Source organism: Oryctolagus cuniculus, chromosome 18 (genome assembly GCF_051225735.1).
Source record: "Oryctolagus cuniculus isolate XC-2025 breed Fujian yellow rabbit chromosome 18, ASM5122573v1, whole genome shotgun sequence".
NCBI lineage: Eukaryota > Metazoa > Chordata > Mammalia > Lagomorpha > Leporidae > Oryctolagus > Oryctolagus cuniculus.
The window spans coordinates 67643152-67668950 of NC_142884.1; the positions used below are offsets into that span (position 1 = coordinate 67643152).

The 25799-nt window shown below is 45.6% G+C and overlaps 1 protein-coding gene and 1 pseudogene across 5 annotated transcripts; one reads left to right on the forward strand and one right to left on the reverse strand.

Moving 5' to 3' along the window:
- Positions 1 to 378: 378 nt before the first annotated feature.
- On the forward strand, positions 379 to 25283 carry ZFP1 (ZFP1 zinc finger protein). 4 transcript variants are annotated; one of them, XM_008257619.5, is made up of 4 exons: positions 379 to 558; positions 6086 to 6144; positions 19528 to 19654; positions 22534 to 25283. In XM_008257619.5, the coding sequence occupies exons 2-4, from the start codon at positions 6130 to 6132 to the stop codon at positions 23607 to 23609; spliced, it is 1218 nt and encodes a 405-aa protein (XP_008255841.1). In that variant the 5' UTR covers positions 379 to 558; positions 6086 to 6129; the 3' UTR covers positions 23610 to 25283. The 4 variants fall into 4 exon arrangements, with proteins under 4 accessions (XP_008255841.1, XP_069919683.1, XP_069919684.1 ...); XM_070063582.2 differs by having other exon boundaries at positions 399 to 558; positions 19507 to 19654; XM_070063583.2 differs by lacking the exon at positions 6086 to 6144 and having other exon boundaries at positions 407 to 558.
- On the reverse strand, positions 18352 to 19078 carry LOC100341684 (ubiquitin-conjugating enzyme E2 N pseudogene; annotated as a pseudogene). Its single transcript, XR_016225425.1, has one exon. The product of XR_016225425.1 is annotated as a ubiquitin-conjugating enzyme E2 N pseudogene (transcript).
- Positions 25284 to 25799: the final 516 nt, after the last annotated feature.

The following is a 25799-nucleotide window of genomic DNA, read 5'->3' on the forward strand; positions in this document are numbered from 1 at the left end:
GTCAGGAAGCCAGTTGGAGCACATGATATTCTTATGGCCAATTTTGTAAAAAAATACCTAAGTCTGTGAACTTAGTGTTACCCAGAGCCTTTGGAAGGCGCAATCATGGGCGATAACTTGCTTGTACATATTTTCACATTTAAGTGCAGTTATCATAGATTAAAAGTTAGGTTTTTGCATTTTGGGTGAGGGTAGTGGATTCTAACTGCCAACCCGCTCTGAGAGAAACAGGCCAGGCCAAGGGGTTACACTCGGCAGCCTTCATCCCACTCTCCACACACGGCGTAGACTTTCCTGAGAGTCCCTAACGGCACAGCCCCGGAGGCTTATGGGAAATGTAGGCCGGCGGCCCGCCAGACCGCTCCCCCGGAGGAGCCTGGGAACCGCGAGCAGGCCCCGATTCTGCGCATGTGTGGCGCTGCGAGCGCGCCGGGGGCCGCCCTTCCCCCACCGCCAGCCGCGAGTGGGTGACAGGGCCCCGGTCTCTGCGCGTCTTGGCCGCTCCCCGCCGTGACCCGGCCTGGCACCGAGCCACGAGTGGAAGCCGTGCCCTTGCAGGTACGAGGGGGGCCGCCCGGCAGCACTGCGCGGCCTGGGGCTGAGGGATGGGGTCGTGCCCGGGCAGGGTGGGAACGCAAACTTGGGCGACTCGCGGGCGGGAGTGACCCTCGGGGCGGCGTCCGCGGCTGCCCGGCGCCCTCCTACGAGCGGGGTCCGCGGGGCCGGACGCCCGGGGGCGGGAGCCGCGCAGCGGGCCGCGGCTGCGACGACTCCGGTCGCTCCCTTTGTCAGCAGACGCGCCTCCGACGGGCGGCAACGGGCAGCCGGGCTCTGGGGCAGCGCCGGCGCGGGTCCGGAAGCCCCGGCGAGCGGGGGCGCGCGCGCGCACGCGTCACCGTGCCCGGCCGGCGGGGGCGGGGCCGCCGCGCCTGGCCACGCCCCGGAAGTATCCGGCGTCCCTGGGCGGCGCGCGCGGCGAGGGTGGACAGAGTGGCCGCGGGTGGCCAGTGCCCACGAGGTGCCCGGTGCTCCGGCGTGCCCTGTGACTTCCGGGGTTGCCGTCTCAGAAAGGGCGGGTGATTTACCCGAGGTCGCGCAGCCAGCTGGTACTTGACGTCTGTAGGCCCTAGATACTTTAAATTTTTTCTGGGAGAGAGACCTTCCATCAGCTGGTTCACTCCTCAGATGTCCGGGGCTGGCCAGGAGCTCCTTGCGGGTCTCTCTCGTGGATGTCAGGGGCCCCAGCACCGGCGCCACCTTTCGCTGCCTTCCAAGGGAGCGGGATGGGGAGTGGAGGAGCCAGGACTCGAACCGGCGGCCTCTTAGCCCAGGCACTGAGCCACAGTGCCGGCCCCTCCGTCTGTTATTTTGCTTTTCTCCCTGGTGGGTTGTGCACTGTGCAGGTTTTGCGTTTCTCTGTGGACGAATTTAATGAGGGCACACAGAGGCCATCCCCACTTTGGGGTCATGCAAGATTTCCCTTGGTTCTCCTACTTTACAGTCATTTTTATCTTAAAACAAAAACACTTGGTACTTATATTGTGATCCCAGTAATGGTTACATTAGGGGTAGTGGGCGTGTTTGTTATGTTGGGTGTTTCTTTTTCTTTTTTTCTGTACTCATTACCCTTTATTCCTCTCCTGTTTTGTCATCCTCAGCACTTTATAAACTTCTTTTTAGGATTTATTTGGAAGGTAGAGTTAAACAGAGGGAGAGAGAGGGAGATCTATCCACTGGTTCACTCCCCAAATGGCTGTAGTGGCCAGGGCTGGGCCAGGCCAAAGTTAGGAACCTGGAGCTGTTTCTGAGTCTCCCACATGGCTGCAGGGGCCCAAGGACTTGGGCCATCTGCTGATTTCCCAGTGCATTAGCAGGGAGCTGGGTCGGAAGTGGAGCAGCTGGGACTTGAACCAGTGCACATATGGGATGCCAGCACTGCAGGTGGTGGCTTAACTGCAGTGCCCAACGCCCAGCATCTATAATCTTTGTAAAATATTTTTTAGCAAGTTTGCTTGCTTGCCCGCCCTCCCTCCCTCCCTCCCTTCCTCCCTTCCTCCCTTCCTCCCTCCCTCCCTCCCTTCCTTCCTTCCTTCCTCCCTCCCTCCCTCCCTCCCTTCCTCCCTTCCTCCCTCCCTCCCTCCCAAGATTTATTTATTTGAAAGGCAGAGTAACAGGCAGAGAGAGAGGTCTTCCATCTGCTGGTTCACTCCCCAGATGGCTGCAATGGCTGGAGCTGTGCTGATCCCAAAGTCAGGAGCTTCTTCCGGTCTCCCATGTGGGTGCAGGGGGTCAAGCACTTGAGCCATCTTCTGCTTTCTCTGGCCATAGCAGAGAGCTGGATTGGAAGTGGAGCAGCCAGGACTCCAGTCGTTGCCCCTAAGGGGTGCCAGCACTGCAGGCGGTGGCTTTACCCACTTCACCACAGCACCAGCCCCATAAAATAATTTTATTATTGTGTAGCCTTTTACTACCCTTGAGATGTAATCATTTTTCTGTTAATTTTTCCTTGACTGATATTTTCACCTCTATATATTAGGCCTTTCTTTCCTGTTTTCTTCATTGATGTGGCTGATTGTTTTTATTGTTGAAGAATGCCTCCTTACTATCTGTAGCATCTGTAGTAATGTCTCCTGGACTGTTCTAGATATTGGTAATTTGTGTCCTCCTTTTTTCCTTGCCCAATTTTACTAGAAATTTATTAGTAGTATTGATCTCTCCAATAACCAGATTTTGGTTTCATTGTGTTTAATGTCCTTTTTTTTTTCCTGGTTTTATAGGGTGGTAGCTGAGGTCATTCATTAAAACCTTTTTTTCCCCAATGTAAATAATTTTTTTAAGATTGATTGATTTATTTGAAAGAGTAACACAGAGAAGGAAAGGCAAAGAGAGAGAGGTCTTCCATCCGCTGGTTCACTCCCCAATTGGCCGCAGTGGCTGGAGCTGCACTGATCCGAAACCAGGAGCCAGGAGCTTCTTCCAGGTCTCCCACGCGGGTGCAGGGACCCAAGAACTTGGGCCATCTTCTACTGCTTTCCCAGGCCATAGCAGAGAGCTGGATTGGAAATGGAGCAGCCAGGACTCGAACCTGTGCCTATATGGGAGGTAGTTCTAATGTTAAAAATTTCTCTCTAAATCTGTTTTAGCTGTTTCTCAATTTTTTTCAAAGCCCTTAAGACTTAAAAGTTTGTTTAAAAGGTTTTATTTTTTTTTATTTGAGAGGTAAGGTGACAGAGAGGGAGACAGAGAAAGGTCTTCCATCTGCTGGTTCGCTTCCCAAATGGTCGCAATGGCCCAAAGCTAGGCCTATCCAAAGCCAGGAGCTTCTTCCAGGTCTCCCACATGGGTGAAGGGGCCCAAGCACTTGCGCCTTCTTCTAGTGCTTTCCCAGGCCATAACAGAGAGATCAGATAGCTGGATCAGAAGAGGAGCAGCCGGGACTAGAGCTGCCACCCATATGGGATGCCGGCGCCACAGACAGAGGCTTAGTCCACTATGCTACAGTGCCAGGCCCTCAATTTTTTTCTGTAGTGTTTTCATTACAATTCAGTTCCATTTTTTAAAACTCCCTCTGTGACTTCATTTTCACTCATTACTACTTAGAAGTGTATGCAGATCTCTATTATTGATTTATACCTTAATTCTGATTTGGCCAAAGAATATTATAAATTTCTGTCTTTTAAATTTATTGTGGTCTGTTTTATAACTAAGAAGAGGGTACATCTTGGTGAATGTTTTCTGTATACTTGAATATTGTGCTGCTGATGGCAGAGTCTCTGTTAAATATTGAATGGGCCGGGGTAGTAGCTGGGGTCGCTCAGCATCTGTGGTTTTCTATCTGCCTGTTCTGTCGGATACTGAGAGAAAGTGTTCAAGGGCCCAATTATAGTTGTGCTTTTAGCTACTTTTTTTCAGTTCTACAATTTTTGATACTTGTATTTTAGAGTGATTTTGTTAGGAGCATATACCTTTAGGATTGTTATGTCTTCTTGATGATTTGACACATTGATTCATAAGTGATATTACTGGTTTTCCCCCAGAAACCTTTTGTGATGTTATTTTTTTAATCCTTGGAAATAGCCCTTCTGAAGTCAATTTTGATGTTAATCTTTCCAGCTTTCCTTCGAGGAGTATTTGCAAAATGTACCTTTTTTCATTCTTTTACTTTTAATTTAGTTATGTTTTTGTTTTTAGAACAAGCTGATTATACACAGCAGCTATTGTGGTCTTGCTTTTGTATCTAATGTGACCTCTTGTTCAATTGCTATGTTTATGCCAGTTACTGATATGATTGGATTACAATCTATCATCTTACTAGTAGTTTCCTATATGTCCTGTCTGGTCTTTGTTCCTATTTTCCTTCCTATTTTTGATGTAAGTGGATACTTTTTATGATTCCATTTTATCTCCAGTATTGACTTACTGATCATTGTGAAAATTTTTATAAAAATTTTATCAATTGTGCTAGTGTTTACAGTAAGCATCATGGATATTTATTTATATATACTTAATAACATTCTTTCAATCTCATTATTATGCTATTGTTGTCATACATATTACTTTTAAGTGTGCTGTAAACCCACAAATTGTTATTATTTTTGCTTTAGATAGTTGTTTTTTATTTTTTAGAGTGATTAGAAAGACATCTTTTTTTTTTTTTTTTTTTTTTTTTTTTTGACAGGCAGAGTGGACAGTGAGAGAGACAGAGAGAAAGGTCTTCCTTTGCCGTTGGTTCACTCTCCAATGGCCGCAGCGGCCAGCGTGCTGTGGCTGGCACACCGCGCTGATCCGAAGCCAGGAGCCAGGTGCCTCTCCTGGTCTCCCATGGGGGTACAGGGCCCAAGGACCTGAGCCATTCTCCACTGCCTTCCAGGGCCACAGCAGAGAGCTGGACTGGAAGAGGAGCAACCGGGACAGAATCTGGCGCCCCGACCGGGACTAGAACCCGGTGTGCTGGCGCCACAGGCAGAGGATTAGCCTAGTGAGCCGCGGTGCCGGCCAAAAGACATCTTTTTTACTTACCTTAATTTGACCATCCCCATAGGTCATTTTTTTAAATGTAGATCCGTGCTTCTCTCAGATTTCTTGTGGCTTTGGTCTGATAATGAATTCTGGTTTTGTTTGAAAAGGCTTTTATGTCATTTTATTGTTTTAGAAAACTCGATTGACACGTAAAATTTTACATATTTTCACATTGTGTGTGTGTGTGTGTGTGTGTGTGTGTGGAATTCTGGGTTCATGGCTTTTTGCTTTAGTTGTTTGTTTTCCTTACAGCACTTTAAATATGCCACCACCCTGTCTTCTGGCTGGCGCAGTTTGTGATGAGAAAGGGCTGCGATGCTGTATCTTGACTCCTCTTGGCTGCTTGTGGGAATTCAGCCTTGGTTTTCAGAGCTTTGGATAAGATGTGTCTATGTGTGTTTTGGTGTTTAATCCATTTGTGCAGATTTTCTGAGCTACTCTGGATGGATATCATTTTTAGAAAATTCTAGGTCTTTGTGTCTTCAAATACTACTTCTTTTGGAATTCTGATTACCTGTTTGTTGGACCATTTGATACTGTGCCACAGCCCCTTTGGTTTAGACTTTTTCCCCCTTCCATTTCTTTTTGTTCTAGTTTTAGAATTTCTTTTGACCTATATCAGATTTACTGACACTTTGCTTAGTTCTGTTGAATTTACTAATGGCCTGTTGAAGGTATTCCTTCATCTCTGTTATTATGCTTTTCTTAGAATCTCCATCTCTGCTGAAATTCCATGTGTTCATTGATGTTGCCTACCTTTTCCATTAAAATTTTTAGCATATGAATTATAGTTGCTTTAAATTCACTGTCTGATCTTTTCAGCAGGGAGGGTTCGGTTGATTGTTTTGTTCACTTGGTGGCTTTAGTCTGCCTTTTTGGGGTTCTCCTGTTTGATTGAAGGTGGATGCGGACTGTGTGATGCTTTCTCTCCTTCTGCAGAGGCCAGGGGACTCCTAGGAGGTGGGGATTCCCCAAGTGCTGTGTAGGGATTCTAAACAGGTTACTGCCGCGGTGTGAGGCAGGTCAGATCTTTAATAACAGTTCCTTCCTTTTTCCTCTATTCCAGTTCTGCCTTCCTAGTTCTCTGCCTTTACTCAAAAACTGCAGAAAATGAACAAATCCCAGGTGAGTTGTTTGTTTATTCCCCATTTTGTTTTTCAGTGCATTCCAGGATGTTTATAATGAGCTGGAAAATAAAATAAGGAAGGTATATGTGAGTTAACCTGAAGACGTAGCAAGAATAACTGGTCGGTACCAGCAGTTGGAAAGCAAACGGAGTTAAATGTCTTGCATTGATTATGAATACCAGTTCTCTGGTTCTCTACTTTAGATATGAACAGATTTTATGGATTTCACATGGATGATGTTTTGGGCTGTTGAGGACAGTATCAACAGAAACAAAAACCCAAATTAAGCAGGTTTTCTGTGGATAGTTCATGTAGAATGGGTGGGTATTTAAATTTTGTCTCTACTTTCTGTGGGTTTCATTGTCATTGCTTTCCTGAGTAGGTTTTTTTTTTGTTATTATCGGTACATATTTACACAAATATATAACAGTGTATGAGTCGTACTGCTCTATTTATTTGTGTTTTGTTTTTAATTAATAGGCTTCATTGTTTAGGGCACTTTTGGATTTACAGAAAATTGGGAAGCCAGAGAGTTCACATATGCCCCATCTCTCACCACGGCACTCAACAGGTTCCCCGATTGTTGTTTTGAACTAATCTGTCATATTTGTCACACTTGATGAGCCAATATTGATACTTTATAGGGTCCATAGTTTCCATTAGGAGTCAGTCTGTGTTGTACATTCTGTGGGCTTTGACAGAGGTATTTTGACATGTATCGTCCATTGTAGTATGTTATAGAATAGTTTCTCTGCCCCCCAAAATCCTGTGTTCCACCTGTTCTCTCCTTCTACCTAAGCCCCTGTCAACCACGAGTCTTTTTACTATCTCATGTCCCTAGTCTTGTCTTTTCTAGAATCATATGGTTAGAGACATGCAGTGGGTCACCTTGTCAAATTAGTGGTCTTAAGATAGAGGTACATGGCTTGAGAGCTAGTTTCTTTTTAAGCACTGAGTACTGTTTCATTGGGTGGATGAATGTGGTTTATCCACTCACTGTTGAAGAACGTCTTGGTTGCTTCCAAGTTTTGGCAGTTAGTAAGGCTGTCATAAATATCTGTGTGCAGGTTTTTGTGTGGCATTAATTTTCAACTCATTTGGGTAAATACCCAGGACCATGATTGCTGGATCATAGAATAAGGACATGTCTTATTCCGTAAGAGACTGCCGAGCCGTCTTCCAGGTGGCTGTGCCATCTTACATTCCTGCTGGAGCGAGTGAGCGTTCCTGACGCTCCACATCTTCCTCAGCAGTTGGTGTTGTCGTGTTCTGGGTTTTACGTCTAGCAAGTGCCTTTTAATATCGTTTTACTTGATGGTTCTCTGATGCCATGATGTTGATTGAGCATCTTTTTTCATATATTTATTTTTAAATGTTTATTTGCCATCTATCTTCTTTGGTGACATGTCTATTCACATCTTTTGCCCATTTTTAATTAGGTTAGTTTTTAATTATTTTTAAGAAAGATTGATTTATTTGAGAGGTAAAGTTATAGACAAAGACAGAGAGAAAACTCTTCGATCTGCTGGTTCACTCCCTGTATGGCTGCAACGGCCAGAGCTAGGCCAATCCGAAGCCAGGAGCCAGGAGCTTCTTCTGGGCGTCCATGTGAGTACAGGGGCCCAAGGACTTGGGCCATCTTCCACTGCTTTCCTAGGCCATTATCAGAGAGCTGGATTGGAAGAGGATTAGCCGGAACACAAACCAGTCATCCATATGGGATGCCTGGGCCACAGGCTGAGGCGTAACCTACTACACCACAGTGGTGGCCTCTCTGTAACATTCTTGAAGCCATCACAGCATAGACAATGTCCTTATTCATTTAATCTAATTTTTAAAATTAGTTTTATTTCCTTATCTAATTTTTTAAAGATTTATTTATTTATTTGAAAGAGTTAGAGAGAGAGAGAGAGAGAGAGAGGTCTTCCATCTGCTGGTTCACTCCTCAAATGGCCACAGTAGCCAGAGCTGAGCTGATCTGGAGCCAGGAGCTTCTTCAGGGTCTCTCACGTAGGTGCAGGGGTGTTGCAGTTGATTTCTCAACAATGTTGCAGTGGATTCGTTTCTGAGAGGAGGAGCATGGTGGGGGCAAGAGGCGCGGAGTCACCACACAGACCCCAGGAGTCGGGTGAAAGTGGGCTTGAGGCAAGCAGCCCACAGACTCATTTATTTCAGTTAGTACAACAGCTTATATAGCCAGGACCAGCCAATCCGGTCAAGGGGCAGTCTATGCCCCAACCAATCACAGCCTGTTGCCAGGCAGTTTCCAAAGCCATCCAATCACAGCCTGTTGCCAGGCAGGCTCCATTGCCAGGTGGGTTTCAAAGCCATTCTTGAGTAACTGACACTCGCTTGCCAGCGGCCACCTTGACATGGCCTTCTCATTCCACCACACAGGGGCCCAAGGACTTGGGCCATCTTCTACTGCTTTCCCAGGCCACAGCAGAGAGCTGGATCGGAAGTGGAGGAGCCGGGACTCAAACTGGCACCAATATGGGATGCCGGCACTACAGGTGGCGATTTTACCCGCTACAGCACTGGCCCTTCATCTATTTTTAAAGATTTATTTCTTTGAACGAGTTACAGAAGGAGAGAGATCTTCAGTCTGCTGATTTAATCCCCAGGTGGCTGCAATGACTAGAGCTGGGCAAGGCCAAAGCCATGAGCCACAAGTGTTATGTGGTTCTCCCATATGGGTGGCAGGGGCCCAAACACTTGGGCCATCTTTCATTGCTGTTCCCAGGCCATTAGCAGGGAGCTGGATGGGAAGTGGAACAGCTGGGACACTAACCGGTACCCATATGGGATGTGGTGTTGCAGGTGGCAGTTTTACCCACTAGGCTACAATGCTGGCCCCTTATTTATTTTATTTTTTAAAAGTATTTATTTATTTGAGAGGTAAAGTTACAGAGAGAGGGAGAGACAGAGAGAAAGAACATCCATCTGCTGGTCACTCTCCAAATGGCCACAATGACTGGAGCTGGGCTGATCAGAAGCCAAGAGCCAGAAGCTACCCCCAGGTCTCCTATGTGGGTGCAGGAGCTCAGGCACCTGGGTGGGCCATGTTCTGCTGCTTTACCAGGTGCATTAGCAGGGAGCTGAATCAGAAGTGGAGCAGTCGGGACTTGAACTGGTGGCTATGTGGAATGCCAGTGTTGCAGATGGTGGTTTAACTCACTATGTCTACAGATATAGTGTCTTAATGCTGTGTCCTCTTGGGGCATGGTGGAGAGGAATGCTGTGTTAAAGCAGAAGGGTGAAGAAGGGAATGAGTTTCCTCCTCCAAACCCCTTTGTGAGAGTGCCTAATGCCACTTAGGAGGGAGAGGAAACCTCACGACCCAGCCCTCTCTCAAAGGCAGCATCTCCCATTGTGTTACACTGGGGATTAGATTCCAATGTGAATTTTTGGAGAGTACAGTCATACTACCTTGCCTCCAAATCCCAGTTGTTCTGCAGACACAAATACCAATTTTTATTTATAACCTATACAGCAACGTTCATTTCTGCTTGAACGCTATTCTTTTGTGTCAGGGTAGAAAGTACTTTGGAGAGCATTATACTGGCTGTAAAATTCAAGATTGTTATTTTTTGTGGTTCTTTCAGCATCAGTGTGAATGTGGGGGCTTCCCTCATATATGAAGGTCTTCAGAAAGTTCATGGAAATGCATATATGGAAAAAATTGTACACAGATTTCAAAATTTTTATACCAAAATTTTTTTTTTTTTTTTTTTTTTTTGACAGGCAGAGTGGACAGTGAGAGAGAGAGACAGAGAGAAAGGTCTTCCTTTGCCGTTGGTTCACCCTCCAATGGCCGCCACAGCCAGCGCACTGCGGCCGGCGCACCACGCTGATCCGATGGCAGGAGCCAGGAGCCAGGTGCTTTTCCTGGTCTCCCATGGGGTGCAGGGCCCAAGCACCTGGGCCATCCTCCACTGCACTCCCTGGCCACAGCAGAGAGCTGGCCTGGAAGAGGGGCAACCGGGACAGAATCCGGCGCCCCAACCGGGACTAGAACCCGGTGTGCCGGCGCCACTAGGCGGAGGATTAGCCTAGTGAGCCGCGGCGCCGGCCTATACCAAAATTTAATTCCATTTTCCACAAACTTCTGGAGGTACCCTCATTATGTACTCCTTTTAGGAGTTTTGACCATGCACTGGTTGCTCCTAAATGCTTGTACGTGGTTGTTTTATGCATTTTATTGAGCTTTTCTAGTTTGCCCATCAGTACTTTGAAGTCAGTGCTTTTTAGTGTTGCATTCAAGAAGTTTAAGACACTCTGTCTGCTTATCGAGGTGTGACCTGTTTTGTCCTCTCTCAAAACTCGGACTTTCTTCTCTATACCTGCTGTTCTGAAACTTCTCTGATCATAGACCTTATCTTTTCCTTTTTTACAGTTGTGTGAAGTGTGCACAGAAATACAAAGGAAAGCATATCAGGATGTGCCATATGAAATTACCGTTTTTGTATGTTGAGCCAACTGAATGTCTACAAATTGAATATGGTTTGATCTAATAGTTATCAACCTCTTAAATCATCCAGTGGTCAGTAGTTAACATTTTGGCATATTACATATATTGAAGTTTTTCTTTATATTACACAGTTCATACATGAATTCTGTCTACTTCTCTTAACTCTGGCATGGTTCTGCCCCCCATAGCATGTCCTCTTTTCGGTGTTTTTTTTTTTTTTTTTTTTTTAAAGATTGATTGATTGATTGATTGATTTGAAAGACAGAGTTACAGAGGCAGGGAGGTCTTCCATCTGCTGGTTCACTCCCCAAATGGCTGCACAGGCTGGAGCTGGGCAGTCTGAAGCGAGGAGCCAGGAGCTTCTTCAGGGTCTTTCACATGGGTGCAGAGGCCCAAGGACTGGGCCATATTCCATTGCTTTCCCAGGCACATTATCAGGGAGCAGGATCGAAGTGAAAGGACTCAAACCTGTGCCCACATCTCTGTTTTATGTTATCTCACTTAATGCTAGAATTCTCCCCACCATTAAAAGAGTCTCCTAATTGTAGAGGTAACCAATATTATAAGTGTTATGTGGGTGTATTCAGTCCTCTGTTTAAAAATACACAGTATTTTTAAATTGTATAGAATTTTTGGAATTCTGTTTAAGTATTGATGCTTGTGACCAGCTTTCTATGTCATTTAAGATTTATTTATTTGAAAGGCAGAGTGACAGAGAGGTGAAGACAGAGACGTTCCATCCCTAAATGGCCACAATAGCTGGGGCTGGGCCAGGCTGAGGCCAGGAGCCTGGTACTCCATTCTGGATCTCCCACATGGATGGCTGGTGGTTGAGCCAACTTCTTTGTTTGCCAGGTCCCTTTGCAGGGAGCTGGATTGGAAGCAGAGCAGCTGGGGCTCTAAGTGGCATCCGATATGGGATGCTGGCATCTCAGGGGTTGTAGGCAGAGGGTTAACCCACTGCACCACATTGCTGGCCCCAGTCTTCGTGTGATTTGAAGTTTGCCTCTTATAAAAGTGCTGCAGTCCAGCCTTGGCAGGTCCAGGGGGTCCCGAAGGAGGGGAGGCGTTGACGAAGAAAGGAGATGGAGACGAGGAGACGAGGTTTAGGTAGCAAGGGAAGGCCTCACTCTGCCGTTCCTCCTCATCGCTGTTTTATACTCTGCTTACACATATTTTTCATTAAGCCTTCTTCCTCCTAAGCTTCTGTTCTTTCTGAGAAAGGACACATCACAAGTGATCGTCTGTGCATAACCTTTCTCTATTAATCTTGTTTTGTTTCATTTTCCTTTCATGGCCTCATTGTAGCCTTCCCATTAATTTTTCTTTATTCATAGTGGATGTGTCAGCTATATGAAACTTGCTTAACTTATCTAAAGGTGCTAGACAAAAAGTCAAAGGTTTGAAAGATTAATCGATTTATTTTATAAGGTTATAACTGTATAGAGAAAGTTCTAATGATTATATCCTATTTTTCTAAAAGTAAATCACAGCCCTAACAGCCATGTTTTTTATAGGAGCTATTCCATTGCCTAAGGTAGGAATTCCTTGTTCCTTTGTTCTACATTTCCAAGCGGGGATAACGTCCTAAGCTTTGTAAGAATGGCTGGGCTGTACTTGCACGTCAGGCCACTTGCCGTAGTATTAACCTCGTCCCACCATTCTCCTCACACTCCGTGCGAGGCAGGGGGCTCGGTGGGGCAAGCGCCGCATGTTCTTGCTGTCCGTTTTCTCATAGAGCTCCTCATTGCTCGTGGTCCTAGTAATATTTTTGGAGATTCCCCTCTTATTTCTCCAGTCACCTCCTTAAACTCATTTTTTTTTTTACAAGGAACAACAATTTCACTTAGCATTAATATGCATGATTTCCACTCCCAAACCCAATGATTACATCCTTGTTAAGCCTAATAAAAGCAACAGAGAAGATGGTTTCAATTCAGTCAGGGGCTTACTGCTTTGTGGAGTTCCCCCTCCTCCTGCTGTGGCTTTGTCATACAGCATAGAGGACATCGCCTCCACCATAAAATCATGTAATTTTTTATATTTTTTAAAAAGATTTATTTATTTATTTGAAAGTCAGAGTTACACAGAGAGAAGGAGAGGCAGAGAGAGTGAAGTCTTCCATCTGCTGGTTCACTCCCCAGTTGGCCACAATGGCTGGAGCTGTGCCGATCCAAAGCCAGGAGCCAGGAGCTTCCTCCAGGTCTCCCACGTGGGTGCAGGGGCCCAGAACTTGGGCCATCTTCTACTGCTTTCCCAGGCCATAGCAGAGCGCTGGATTGGAAATGGAGCAGCCAGGTCTCGAGCTGGTGCCCATAAGGGATGCTCCTGGCACTACAGGTGACAGCTTTACCAGCTATGACACAGCGCCGGCCCCATAATTTTTTTTTATTTTAATTATTTATTTATTTTATTTGACAGGTAGAGTTACAGACAGAGACAGAGAGAAAGGCCTTCCTTCTGTTGGTTCACTCCCCAAATGGCCACTACGGCCAGTGCTGCGCTGGCCTGAAGCCAGGTGCTTCCTCCTGGTCTCCCATGTGGTTGCAGGGCCCAAGCACTTGGGCCATCCTCCACTGCCTTCCCGGGCCACAGCAGAGAGCTGGACTGGAAGAGGAGTAACTGGGACTAGAACCCAGTGCCCATATGGGATGCTGGTGCCGCAGGCGGAGGATTAGCCTATTGAGCCACAGCACCGGCCCCAATTTTTTTTTTTTTTTTTTGACAGGCAGAGTGGACAGTGAGAGAGAGAGGCAGAGAGAAAGGTCTTCCTTTGCCGTTGGTTCACCCTCCAATGGCCGCCGCGGCCGGCACGCTGCGGCCGGCGCACCGGGCTGATCCGATGGCAGGAGCCAGGTGCTTTTCCTGGTCTCCCATGGGGTGCAGGGCCCAAGCACCTGGGCCATCCTCCACTGCACTCCCTGGCCACAGCAGAGAGCTGGCCTGGAAGAGGGGCAACCGGGACAGAATCCGGCGCCCCAACCAGGACTAGAACCCCGTGTGCCGGCACCGCTAGGCGGAGGATTAGCCTAGTGAGCCGCGGCGCCGGCCCAATTTTTTTTTAATTAATTAATTAATTAGAGAGGCAGAGAGGAAGAGGTCAGTCTTCCATCCACTGGTTTACTCCCCAGATGGCTGCAATGGCCAGAGCTATGCCATTCTGAAGCCAGGAGCTTCTTCCGGGTCTCCCACATGGATGCAGGGGCCCAAGGACTTGGGCCATCCTTTACTGCTTTCCCAGACCATAGCAGAGAGCTGGGTCGGAAGCGGAGCAGCCAGTACTTTAACTGCCACCCAAATTGGATGTTGGTACTGCAGGCGCCGGCCCCAAAAGCATGTATTTCTGAAAACTCTGAAAGTCTTAGTTTTAGCAAACATGCATCATTTATTTGCAAAACCTTTGTCTGATGAACAGTTTGCATTATTGATTTTTTACATTTGGTTTTAAATTGAAACATACTATTTATGGATAACATCTCAATGTATGTATACAACTTGGAATGATCAGGTCACATCACCTCAATCATTTCTTATTTGTGTTGGGAATAATTTAGATCCTCTTGACTAGCCATTTTTATTGTGCTGTAGAATACTAGAATTTGTTCCTCCTGTCCAACTATTCCCTGTTCCGGTTAACCATCCTCCTCTCCTGTGCACCCTTTCCAGCCTCTCACGACTATTCTGCTCTCTACTTCTATGAAACAAACTTTTCGGCTTCTACACGTTGAGTGTGAACTTGTGCTGTTTGTCTTTCTGTGCCTGCTGTATGTCAGTGCTGCGAACGACAGGTTCTTTTTTGTGACTGAATAATATTCCTTTGTGTATACCACTTTTTTGTACACGTATTCATAGATGGATGCCTATGTTGGTTTCGTATCTTGGGAAGTGATGCTATCTGTTCAGCACACTGACTTGTTTCCTTTGGGTTAATATATCTGGTAGTAGAACTGCTAAATGGTATGATAGTTTCATTTCTAGTTTTTTGAAGAACCTCTGTGTCATTTTTACAAAATAGCTGTCTGATTTACATTTCTACCAAGAGCGTACAAGAATTTTCCTTTCTCCATGTCTTTGCCACCGGTGATTTCTTTTTGATAATAGCCATTCTAGCTGGGTTGAGGTGATTTCTCTTTGTGGTTTTAATGTGCATTCCCTTTATGACTAATGTTGAGCATTTTTTCATATACTTGTTGGCTGTGTGTCTTTTTTATTTATTTATTTGAAAGAGTTGCACAGAGAGGAGAGGCAGAGAGAGAGAGAGACAAAGATCGATCTTCCATCCACTGGTTCACTCCCCAATTGGCTGCAATGGCCAGAACCGTGCCTGTTTGGAGCCAGGAGCCCAAGCAGTTGGGCCGTCTTCTGCGGCTTCCCCAGGCTGTAGAGAGCCAGATTTGAAGTGGAACAGCTGGAATAGGAACCAGCGCCCATGTGGGTGCTGGCACTGAGGGCAGGCGGTTTTACCTGCTGGGCCACAACGCCAGCCCCTGTATGTCTTTTTTTGAGACGTGTCTAATGAGATTATTGCCCATTTTAAATTTTATTAACCCTTTGTCTGATGAACAGTTTGCAGATATTTTCTCCCCTTCTGTGGGCTGCGTCTTTGTTGACTGTTTTCCTTTGCTGTGCAGAAGCTTTTTGGGTTCATGTAACAGCATCTGTCGAGTTGTGCTTTCCTTGTCCATCCTTTTTAAAAAAAAAATCCACGTCCAAACCATTATGTCATGAAGTGCTTCCATCACATTTATTGTGGTAGTTTCATAATTTTGAGTCTCCCATTTAGCTCTTTGATTCATTTTGAATTGATTTTTGGGTATGGTGAGAGAGGGGGTAGTTTCTCTTTTGTGTATATGGATACCGCATTTTCCCACTACCATTTATTCAAGAGACTGTCCTTTATCCAGTGCACATCCTTGGTGCCTTTGTTGGAAATCAGTTGGCTGTCAATGTGTGGATTTGCTTCTGTTGTGTTCCATTGGTCCATGTGTCTGGTATTATACCATTACCATGTTGTATTGGTATGAAGTACCAAACGTGTGGTTCACTGCATATTTTAGGAATATTTTTTCCAATTCTGTGAAGAACATCATTGGTATTTGATATGGATTACATTGAATGTGTAGATTTCTTTAGGTAGATTACTGATGGGTTTTTGTTTTGTTTTTTTGTTTTTTTGTTTTTTTGACAGGCAGAGTGGACAGTGAGAGAGAGAGACAGAGAGAAAGGTCTTCCTTTGCCATTGGTTCACCCTCCAATGGCCGCCGCGGCCGGCACGCTGCGGCCAGCGCACCGCGCTGATCCGATGGCAGGAGCCAGGAGCCAGGTGCTTTTCCTGGTCTCCCATGGGGTGCAGGGCCCAAGCACCTGGGCCATCCTCCACTGCACTCCCTGGCCACAGCAGAGGGCTGGCCTGGAAGAGGGGCAACCGGGACAGAATCCGGCGCCCCGACCAGGACTAGAACCCGGTGTGCCGGCGCCGCTAGGCGGAGGATTAGCCTAGTGAGCCGCGGCGCCGGCTCTGATGGTTTTTTAATTCCTATTTCCCTTCTGCTGGCCTGTCAGAATACTTGTATATTCCTATCCTAGTTTTATCTTTTTTGTTATTTACTTAAGTGTATATTTTAAATAAAGTTTAGTTGGAGTATGTTTGCCTCCTTTCTCCCTGATAGAACTCTTAAGTTGCTGGCATCCAGAAATGAGTTACAGCTTATTAATAACCATCTCAATTCATATTTGCTCATTTTAAAATGTTTTGCTTTATTTGCTACATTTTTTTTTTTTTTGCATCCCACTGAGTCTTTCTAGCTTTAATTCTATATGGAATTTTTTTTTAAAAAAGATATTTAGTTATTTGAAAGGCAGTTTCACATGGAGAGTGTCTCTGCATCTGCTGGCTCACGCCCTGTACGGCCACAGTGGTTGGAGTTGGGCCTGTCTGAAGCCAGGAACTTCTTCCAGGTCTCCCACATGGATGCACGGGCCCAAGGACTTGGGCCATTAGCAGCCAGGACTCAAAAAGGTGACCATGTAGGATGCCTGTTCTACAGGTGGCAGCTTTAACTGCTGTGCCACAGTGCTGGTCCCTGGAATTTATTTATTTATTTTTTTTGACTTCTAGTTAATAATACCTAAGTTATGACACTTAATCATAAACAAATCATTCTGGATCAGGCATTGTCAAACTGTGGCCCATTGTCCAAATAGTCTGCTGCCTTTTTTATATATGGCCGTGACCTAAGATTATGTTTTACTTTATAAAAAAAAATAGGGACCAGAGCTGTGGTATAGCGGGTAAAGCTACCACTTGCCGTGCCAGCATCCCATATGGGTGCTGGTTCGAGTCCTGGCTGCTGCACTTTAGATCCAGTTCCCTGCTGATCACCCAATTCCTTGGGCCTCTGCACACACATATGAGGCCTGGAGGAAGCTCTTGGCTCCTGGCTTCAGGTCTGCCTAGCTCCATTGCAGCCATTTGGGGAGCAAACCAATATATGGAAGATCTATCTTTCTCTAACTCTGCCTTTCAAATAAATAAGAATTTTAATATTTATTTCAAAATCAGAGTTAGGAGAGACAGATGAGCTAGGTTGAAACCAAGGGCTTCACGCAGGTCTCCCACCTGGGTGGCAGGAGCCATCGTCATTGCTTTTCCCAGGCCATTAGCAGGGAGCTGGAACACAAGCAGAACTGCAGGGACACCAGCCAGTGCCCACAGGGGATGCTGGGATCCCAAGCAGCGGCTTTACACACTGTGCCACAGCATCAGCCCTGGGTTCTACATATTTTAATGACTGGAAAAACAGTATTATGTTCTGTGAAAATTGTATGGAATTACTCAGATTTCAGTGTTAATAAATCAAGTTTTACTGTTTTTATAGATTGGCTGTGCCTGCTCTTGTGGTATGATAGCTGAATTGGTTCATTTTTTTGCCTTGAGATCTTTAGATCTTTAGATTTATTATGATGTACCTAAGTGTGGGGACTGTTTTGTATTTATTTTACTTGGAGTAAGTGGTACTTCTTGAAACTGTGGTGTGAGCTGTTTTGGAGAATTCTCATTCTCTTTAAATATCGTTATACTGCATTTTGCCATTCTTACAGCTGCAAATACATTAGACCTCTTCAGCTTGTCTCATGTGGTTTTTATGCCCTTTGATTATTTGTCCTTCGTACCTTGAGTATCTCAGCTTGCATATTTTTTTTTAGAATAACAAAAAATATTTTACTAAAACATAAGATTTACGGAAGTTTCCAGACAAGCCATACAAAATGGTCACAAGCTGTTTTGAAGGGGGGATCTACACTTGACAGCAAAGTCACAGTGTTATTAGTGAGGGCTGTGATGTTTGTTTAACGTTCCCATTTTGGCTCAAACAATCAAGCTTGTCCATCTACAGAGTCTAAATTGTTAGACTTGGCTAGAGAGCATATTCTAAAGAATTGGTTAGCTACTTTTAACCAATGCAATTAGATCACCATAAAAAGGGGGGGGGAGCCCATAAAATTAAAATAAAACGTACCTCCCCCCTCAAAAAAAATAAAATAAAATAAAAACACCCACACCCCTGCAGCTAACCCTGACAACTACCTTCTTTCACAGTGCCTTATACTTAAACCATGATAGGGGAAATGAATAAAAGCAGAGGGGCCACTGCTTTTAAACGTTTCCACAACAATCCAGATGATACTTCTAGCCTCTGTTCATGCTTTACAACAGCGAATCAGGACAAGACATAGATTTGCTAATGTGCATTTAATCACCAAAGGACTGAAGATGTCTGGGCTTTTATTCTGTAATATTTCTAAGACTGTGTCCATTAAATGCAAACAAAAAGGAAGAAGTCTTGGCAGAACAGGAGAAGTGATGCGTACTTGATGATCAGATCGACTTAAATATTATTCACGGCACATAGCCTAGTCCGTGCTCTAGCTGTTTCTATGGCTTGGGCTTCGTTGGTCTTCCACTGCTCCGCTACGTCATTTGCTAATGGATCATCTGGTTTGGGAGCACTTAACAAAGCTGGATCGATGGCAGAACTGCGGATCTGCAGTGCTGGGGACCACTTATCTTTCAAAATATCTAAACATATTCTTCCCAACTTGTCTACATTAGGATGATAAATTTTGGTCATGAAACGTACTTTAGGGGCTGCCATTGGGTATTCTTCTGGAAGGAATAGTTCAAGTTTAAAAGTCCCTCCCTCAAAGGGGGAATCCTGGGGGCCAGCAATGACCACATGAAAACAGCGGGCGTTGCTCTCATCTGGTTCTGCTTTAATGCCAGGAACTGGTTCTGCCAGCAAACGCTGGGTTTCCTTGATGATCCTGCGGGGCAGCCCGGCCATCTTGTCAGATCCCGAGTTCGGCCTCTAGTCTCGTCTCTGGCTCCACTCGCCTCACGCACGAGTGGAAGTCCCGGGCTCCACCAGCTTGCATATTTTCTGACATCTTCTAGTTCACTAATCATCTTTTCCACTGTGTCTAATTTGCTATTGAATCTTTTAAAAATATTTTCTGCTTTTATGGCTTAGATGCAGGGAGATCTGTAGTTGATGTCTTGTTTTATTGTTGGAAGTCTATTGTGTCCCTTATTTCAAAGCTTTAATGAATTCTTTATTCTTGTTTGGCTTCACAGAAATAGTGCCTCTAAGAGCTTCAGTACTACATTGTTCACATCAGGTTACCAGTCCTTATGATCCTGTCTCCCTGTACACATCTTGAGAGCAGAAACCTATCAAAAATGTAGAAGAATCTAAATAAATGTGGTAACCAGTTACATGTCGAGAGGCATGATAGTGAACAAAACGTACAGTTGGTGTAAATGTTTATGATGAATGACCATAACAACATGGTAGTAAATTTTCTATGTCAAACTGCTGATCGTTGCAGAGTAACGATGTACCATTTTAGGGATCAGTTTCATTCACGGATGTGACTGTGGACTTCACCCAGGAGGAGTGGGAACAACTGGACCCCGCTCAGAGGATCCTGTACATGGATGTGATGCTGGAGAACTACAGCAACTTGCTGTCAGTAGGTGAGAACCCCGTTCCAGTGTGCTTCCCTGTGAGGTTCTTGGCCTCGGTCTTCATGAGTTACAGCGTGCCTCCCAAGTCTGCTTCCTTTAGTTTCAGGCTTTCTGAAGGCTGAGCAGTTAGAATTATTATCGAATGAGGTGTGACCTTCAAATTGGAGAAGAAGAGTTACAGATAACACAGAATTGCAAGTTTGTCCATCTCTCCTTTCCTCTTAGAAGCCCCTAGAAATATTCCAGGGATTATAAACAGATTGGTACCTTCGAAATGCTTTTCAGGAAGTTATTTTTTTAATATTTATCTTATTTATTTGAAAAACAGAGTTAGAGAGGCAGGGATAGAGAGGTCTTCCATCTGCTGGTTCACTCCCCAGATGGCAGCAACGGCTGGAGCTGCGCCAATCTGAAGCCAGGAGCTTCCTCCGGGTCTCCCACGTGGGTACAGGGGCCCAAGGACTTAGACCATCTTCCACTGCTTTTCCCAGGCCACAGCAGAGAGCTGGATCAGAAGAGCAGCCAGGACTAGAACCGGCGGCCGTATGAGATGCCGGCGCTTCAGGCCAGGGCTTTAACCAGCTGTGCCACACACCAGCCCCCAAGAAGTTATTTTTGAAGTCTATTATTGGAGATAGTTGAGGTCAGATGACCTCAGATCTGTGAATCACACCTTGAAATATCAGTCTCTCCTTAACTTTTTTTTTTTTTTTTTTACTGTATCGGTAGGTTGCCTCTGATACTTACCTACCACATCCTACTACTCTTGCAGTAGTGTTCTTAGTTTTCCAGAATGGTGATGTTTGTATTTTAGCTCGTGAGAATTGGTACAGTGGCCTCAAGAAGGACAGATACTTGAATACCAAGCTGGTAGTGTTCTGGATCTCAAGAGTAAGGTGTAAGCAGTACTGTCTTAAGTGATTAAAGGCCTGGCTTGGTAAGTACTCGAGCCTTAAGATCCAAATAAAAGCAGGGACAGTACTGGTTTGGGAAAGAAGCTAAATGTTAAAAGAAAAAATGTTTGTGCTATGATTGGTGTTTGACAAAGCTATTAAGCTGCCACATGAGATGCCCGCTTTCCCCGTCCAAGAACTTGAGTTCGAGTCCCAGTTTCTATTTCAGCTTCCTGTTAATGTGCACATTGGGAGGCAGCAGATGGTTCAAGAAGTTGTGTTGCTGGTACTCCCATGGGAGACCCTGGATTGCTTTCCAGGCTTTGAACTGGCCTCACCCTGGTGGTTGCAGGCATTTGGGGAGTGAACCAGTGGATAGGAGCACTGTCTCGCTACCTTTCAAGTAAGTTAAATTTTTAAAGAAAATGAAGATGGGGGGACTGGCGTCATGGCTCAGTTAATTCTTGGCCTGCAGCGCTGGTATCCCATATGAGCACCGGATTCTAGTCCCGGCTGCTCCTCTTCCAGTCCAGCTCTCTGCTGTGGCCCGGGAGGGCAGTGGAGGATGGCCCAAGTGCTTGGGCCCTGCACCCGCACGGGAGACCAGGAGGAAGCACCTGGCTCCTGGCTTTGGATCGGCGCAGCGCGCTGGTGGTAGCAGCCATTTGGTAGGTGAACCAACGGAAGGAAGACCTCTCTCTCTCTCACTGTCTATAACTCTACCTGTCAAATAAACAATAAAAAAAGGAAAGAAAATGAAGATAGGATATGATGGTGAAAATATTCACTATCCAGCAACTTCAACAGGAAAGCGGTGTAACTGGAGTGGTTCTCCTGTGATGGTCTTGGATTTATTTTATGAACTGTGCCATCCTTGGCAAAAGATTCTTTGAGATTTAGAGCTGTGTGGAAGAATTGGCTCTGCAGCCCTGTGAGAAACGCTGCGTTGTAGATAGCTGTTCCATGCAGGTGAGCAGAGTAATAGAGGCAAAGGGGCTGGGAGCAAATGCTGGCCCCGCCCCAGGGATCTGGAGTCAGGGCGTCGTCCGCCAGACTTAGGTCTGCCTCGGCGCTTCCCCTGAACTTGCTCGCTTGGCCTTTGTGCTCCGTCCTCCCTGGAATTGCCAGCCTTCGTGTCTGATGCCCTTGGATTTCTTTTCTTTTTTTTTTTAAATAAAGATTTAATTACTTGAAAGACTTACACAGAGAGAGGAGAGGCGGGGCGTGGGGGTGGTTGTCCATCTGCTGGTTCACTCCCCAATTGGCTGCAGTGGCCGGAGCTGTGCCAGTCCAAAGCCAGGAGCTTCCTCTGGGTCTCCCACACGTGTGCAGGGGCCAAGGACCTGAGCCATCCTCTATACTGCCTTCCCAGGCCATAGCAGAGAGCTGGATCGGAAGTGGAGCAGCCAGGCTTCGAACCGGCGCCCACATGGGATGCTAGCACTGCAGGTGGCGGCCTGCCCTTGGTTTTTATCTCACTTTCTCCACCTACTTTAGGTCATTTTATCATGTCTGTTGTCATTTTCTGTCACAAGTTTTTACAGTTTTGTCTTTTTCTTTCAAACTTTGAGTTAAATCCCCAATGCAAATGTTTCCCATTGGAAAGGCAGGGGTACAGACAGACAGATTTTCAGTCCATTCCATTACGTTCCCCAAATGCCAACAACAGCTGGGACTGGGTCAGGCCAAAGCTGCAAACTGGCAACGCAAACTGTTGGGTTATTGCCTGCTGCCTACCAAGGTGCACGTTAGCCAGAGGCTTGGATTCAGAAGTGGAGGAAGTAGAGCTGGGACTCAAACCCCAGTCCTCTGCCATGGGAGGCTGGCATCCTAAGCAGATCTTGGCCCCTATACCAAACAGCTGCAGCCATGGAGATTTTTTGAGACTGGGTCCCAGACCGAAAAGCCCCGTCATAGAACATTTGTGGCGACTTCCCATTCAGTAACATTATAGTGAAAGAATTAACAAAGTGAATTTCATTTCCTCTACCCTAGAAGTCTGGAAGGCTGATGACCAGATGGAGGGCCACCCCCGCAGCCCCGAGGAGCAGGCAAGGCAGTTCATCATCCATAAGAGCCCAGTGGAGGAAAGAGGTAATCCCTTTGGAAAAACATTGAATCTGAGCACAGAGTTTGTTTCCTTAAGACAAGTGCCCTATAAATACGACTTATATGAGAAGACTTTGAAATATAATGCAGACTTACTTACTACTAATAAAAGCTATGCAAGAAAGAAAGCTGATGGCTACAATGGATTTGGAAAACCGCTGCTGTGTCTGAAGCAAGACAGAGCACACCCTGGCGTCGAGTGCTCTGAATTTCATCAAAGTGGAAAAGCTGTTGCTCATAAAGAAGGCCTTTTTAAACATCAAAAAATTAAAAATTTGGTCCAACCTTTTATTTGTAACTACTGTGACAAGGCTTTCTCCTTTAAGTCACTCCTTATCAGTCATAAGAGAATACATACTGGAGAAAAACCGTACGAGTGCAACGTGTGTAAGAAGACTTTCTCCCATAAGGCCAACCTCATCAAACATCAGAGGATTCATACTGGGGAGAAGCCCTTTGAATGCCCGGAGTGTGGAAAAGCCTTCACTCACCAGTCCAACCTCATTGTGCACCAGAGAGCACACATGGAGAAGAAGCCCTACGAGTGCAGTGACTGTGGGAAGACATTTGCCCAGAAATTTGAACTCACTACACACCAGAGAATCCACACAGGGGAGCGGCCCTATGAGTGCAATGAATGCGCGAAGACCTTCTTCAAGAAATCAAACCTCATTATACATCAGAAAATCCACACAGGGGAGAAGCGCTATGAGTGCAGTGAGTGCGGCAAGTCCTTCATCCAGAACTCGCAGCTCATCATCCACATGAGAACTCACACAGGGGAGAAGCCCTACGAATGTTCTGAGTGCGGCAAAACCTTCAGCCAAAGGTCGACGCTGAGGTTGCACCTGAGAATCCACACGGGCGAGAAGCCCTACGAGTGCTCCGAGTGTGGGAAGGCTTTCAGCAGGAAGTCCCGACTCAGCGTCCATCAGAGAGTTCATGGAACAGAGAAGCCCTAGCCTGCCACCAGGACGCTGCCGGTGGCGGCGACACCTCACGGAGGTATGAAGGAGCAAGGGAGCTCATGCTGACGCAGTCGACACGTGGGAACGTGCCAGAAGTCATCATACTGCGAGTTAGCGACGGCCCGCGGCTAAGTAAGCTTACCAGAAAATTTCCATTTGTAAATAGATGTACCCAGATGAATTGTGAATGAGTTTAATATTCTGGGCAGCATAAACAGTACCCTTGAAATTTAGTGGCTATATGTGGACTGTGTCACAATACAAAAATTATGTTTTAAATATTCACATCTGAATCTGTCACAAGAAGTTTAAAACTCTTGTCCTCTGGAAGAATTGGACACATCAGACAGGATTTTCCATGTAAATATCAGTTTAGTACCTTTCCAACCCAGTGTGCATTCCAAATGAGACGTCTGACGGGTGTTACCGCAGCACGTGGCCGGTGTTTTCTCCTAGTGCTTGCCAGTACATGCAGGTTGCACGGACACTGTTTTCAGTGGCCTCTTCACTGCAGACAGTACTAACCTCTGCCTGGGTCTGCTGAGGCGTCCAGAGTATTCTTACGCGCTGTGTAGAGGTGAGGTAGCGAAAGGAGGCAGCTGGGAACCGTGTCGCGTGTCGCTCAGCGCTCACCACAGAAAGCAGTGCCGTGTGCGCAGTGCCCTGCCCGGGGTGTTCACACAAGTGCATGTCTTTTACCAAAATACTGTCTAACCTGGATAGCGCCTGTGTTTCTGTGTGTTTCCCTGTTTCTCAGTATTTTATGAATTGTCTTGCAAAAAAGATTGTAGGGTGCTTATGTAGCTGACAAATGTTACGCTTCAGAGAGTTTAGAGGAAAAATAAAGAATTGTTTTATTGCTTTTTAAAATTTGTACTGCAAAATCCACTTTAGAAGTGAGTTTTTGGAGTATTGTTTGACATTTCTACTTGAGTTTCACTGCTGTCAACCTAAAACATTTTTTTACTACCTTTAACTCTTTATAATTGGGCTTCAATAGTCTCTCCATCTATTATTTGATTTTTAATGAAAAAATTGTCTTTATGTAACTCAAAGATAATGCCGTTTTAAACTGGATTTCAAGTTCACAGGTTCAGCCTTTTCCTATCAGTTATAAATCATGTATTAGCATTACAAATGGCAACGAAAATTGGGCTTATTTTTGAGGTTCACAGGTGGGCGGTGACTACATAGGAATGTTATTGACTGAATAATTTACAGTAATGTCCACAACGCAGTAAGTCTTTGTAAGTTGTGATTTACCCACTGACAACAAGGAAGCCAGGAAAAAAGCTAATTTAGCACACTGCTGTTGGAAGTGCACATTGTGACAGCCTCCGTGGGAAACATCCTGTCTTAACTTTAAAGAATACATACACTTTAACCCAGGAATCTGCTGGGAATCTAGTGAAGAAAAAAGTAAAGTGCCAGTACTTAATACTATATATTTATCAGTGTATAATGTAATATATTTTGAATAAGGGCCAGGGAAAAAGGGGGAAATCACCATCAATAAGAACATGAGTGAATAAATTATGATAAAAAATGTGCCATGGTTGAATGGCGTTCCATTGAAGAGACTGTGGAAGAGCGAACTCTTGCAGACCAAACAAAGAAATGAGTAAGGGAGAACTGATTTTTGTAAAATAAAGATCTAGAAACTTTAAATGTGTGTATATTTGCCTATGATTTTATGGGCTTGGGGAATGGAATTCCTTCAGTTACAACCTCTAACTTCATCAACTCTGTCAGTGAAGACCCCCATAAGAAACAACTAATTCTGTATTCTTCATTTGAAAGGACTGTTCACAGAGATGAGGGAATGAAGGGTTAAGGAACCAACAAGGCAAGGTGAGGCATACAAGAGGCCCATAGCGTTAAGATGTTTTTCCTCCCCCAGGGCCAAAGAACCAAAGTGGAAATTGAGCCTAGTGAGAGCGAAGGTCTTCCAAGAGCCCGCTAGGTGGGTGTTGCAGCTAGTGAGGTGGAGCTACTATGAGGCCAAGAACAGAAGCAGAGAAGGGAGCGGCCAAGAAAAGCCTTGCTTTTCTCTGCTGCTGTTTGGGCTCCTGGAGGTTTCAGTTGACTGAATTCACCGGAAACCCCAGCCATGCAGTCCTGCTGGGATACAGTGGAGAAGCGTGGAGAGCGCACTCAGGGCGCACAGCACACCCAGCAGATCCC

What these genes read in the sequence shown, in the direction of transcription:
- ZFP1 (XM_008257619.5), top strand. An exon ending in CAGCAACTTGCTGTCAGTAG is followed by an intron (nt 19,655 to 22,533) that starts GTGAGAACCCCG and finishes CCTCTACCCTAG; the next exon opens with AAGTCTGGAAGGCTGATGAC.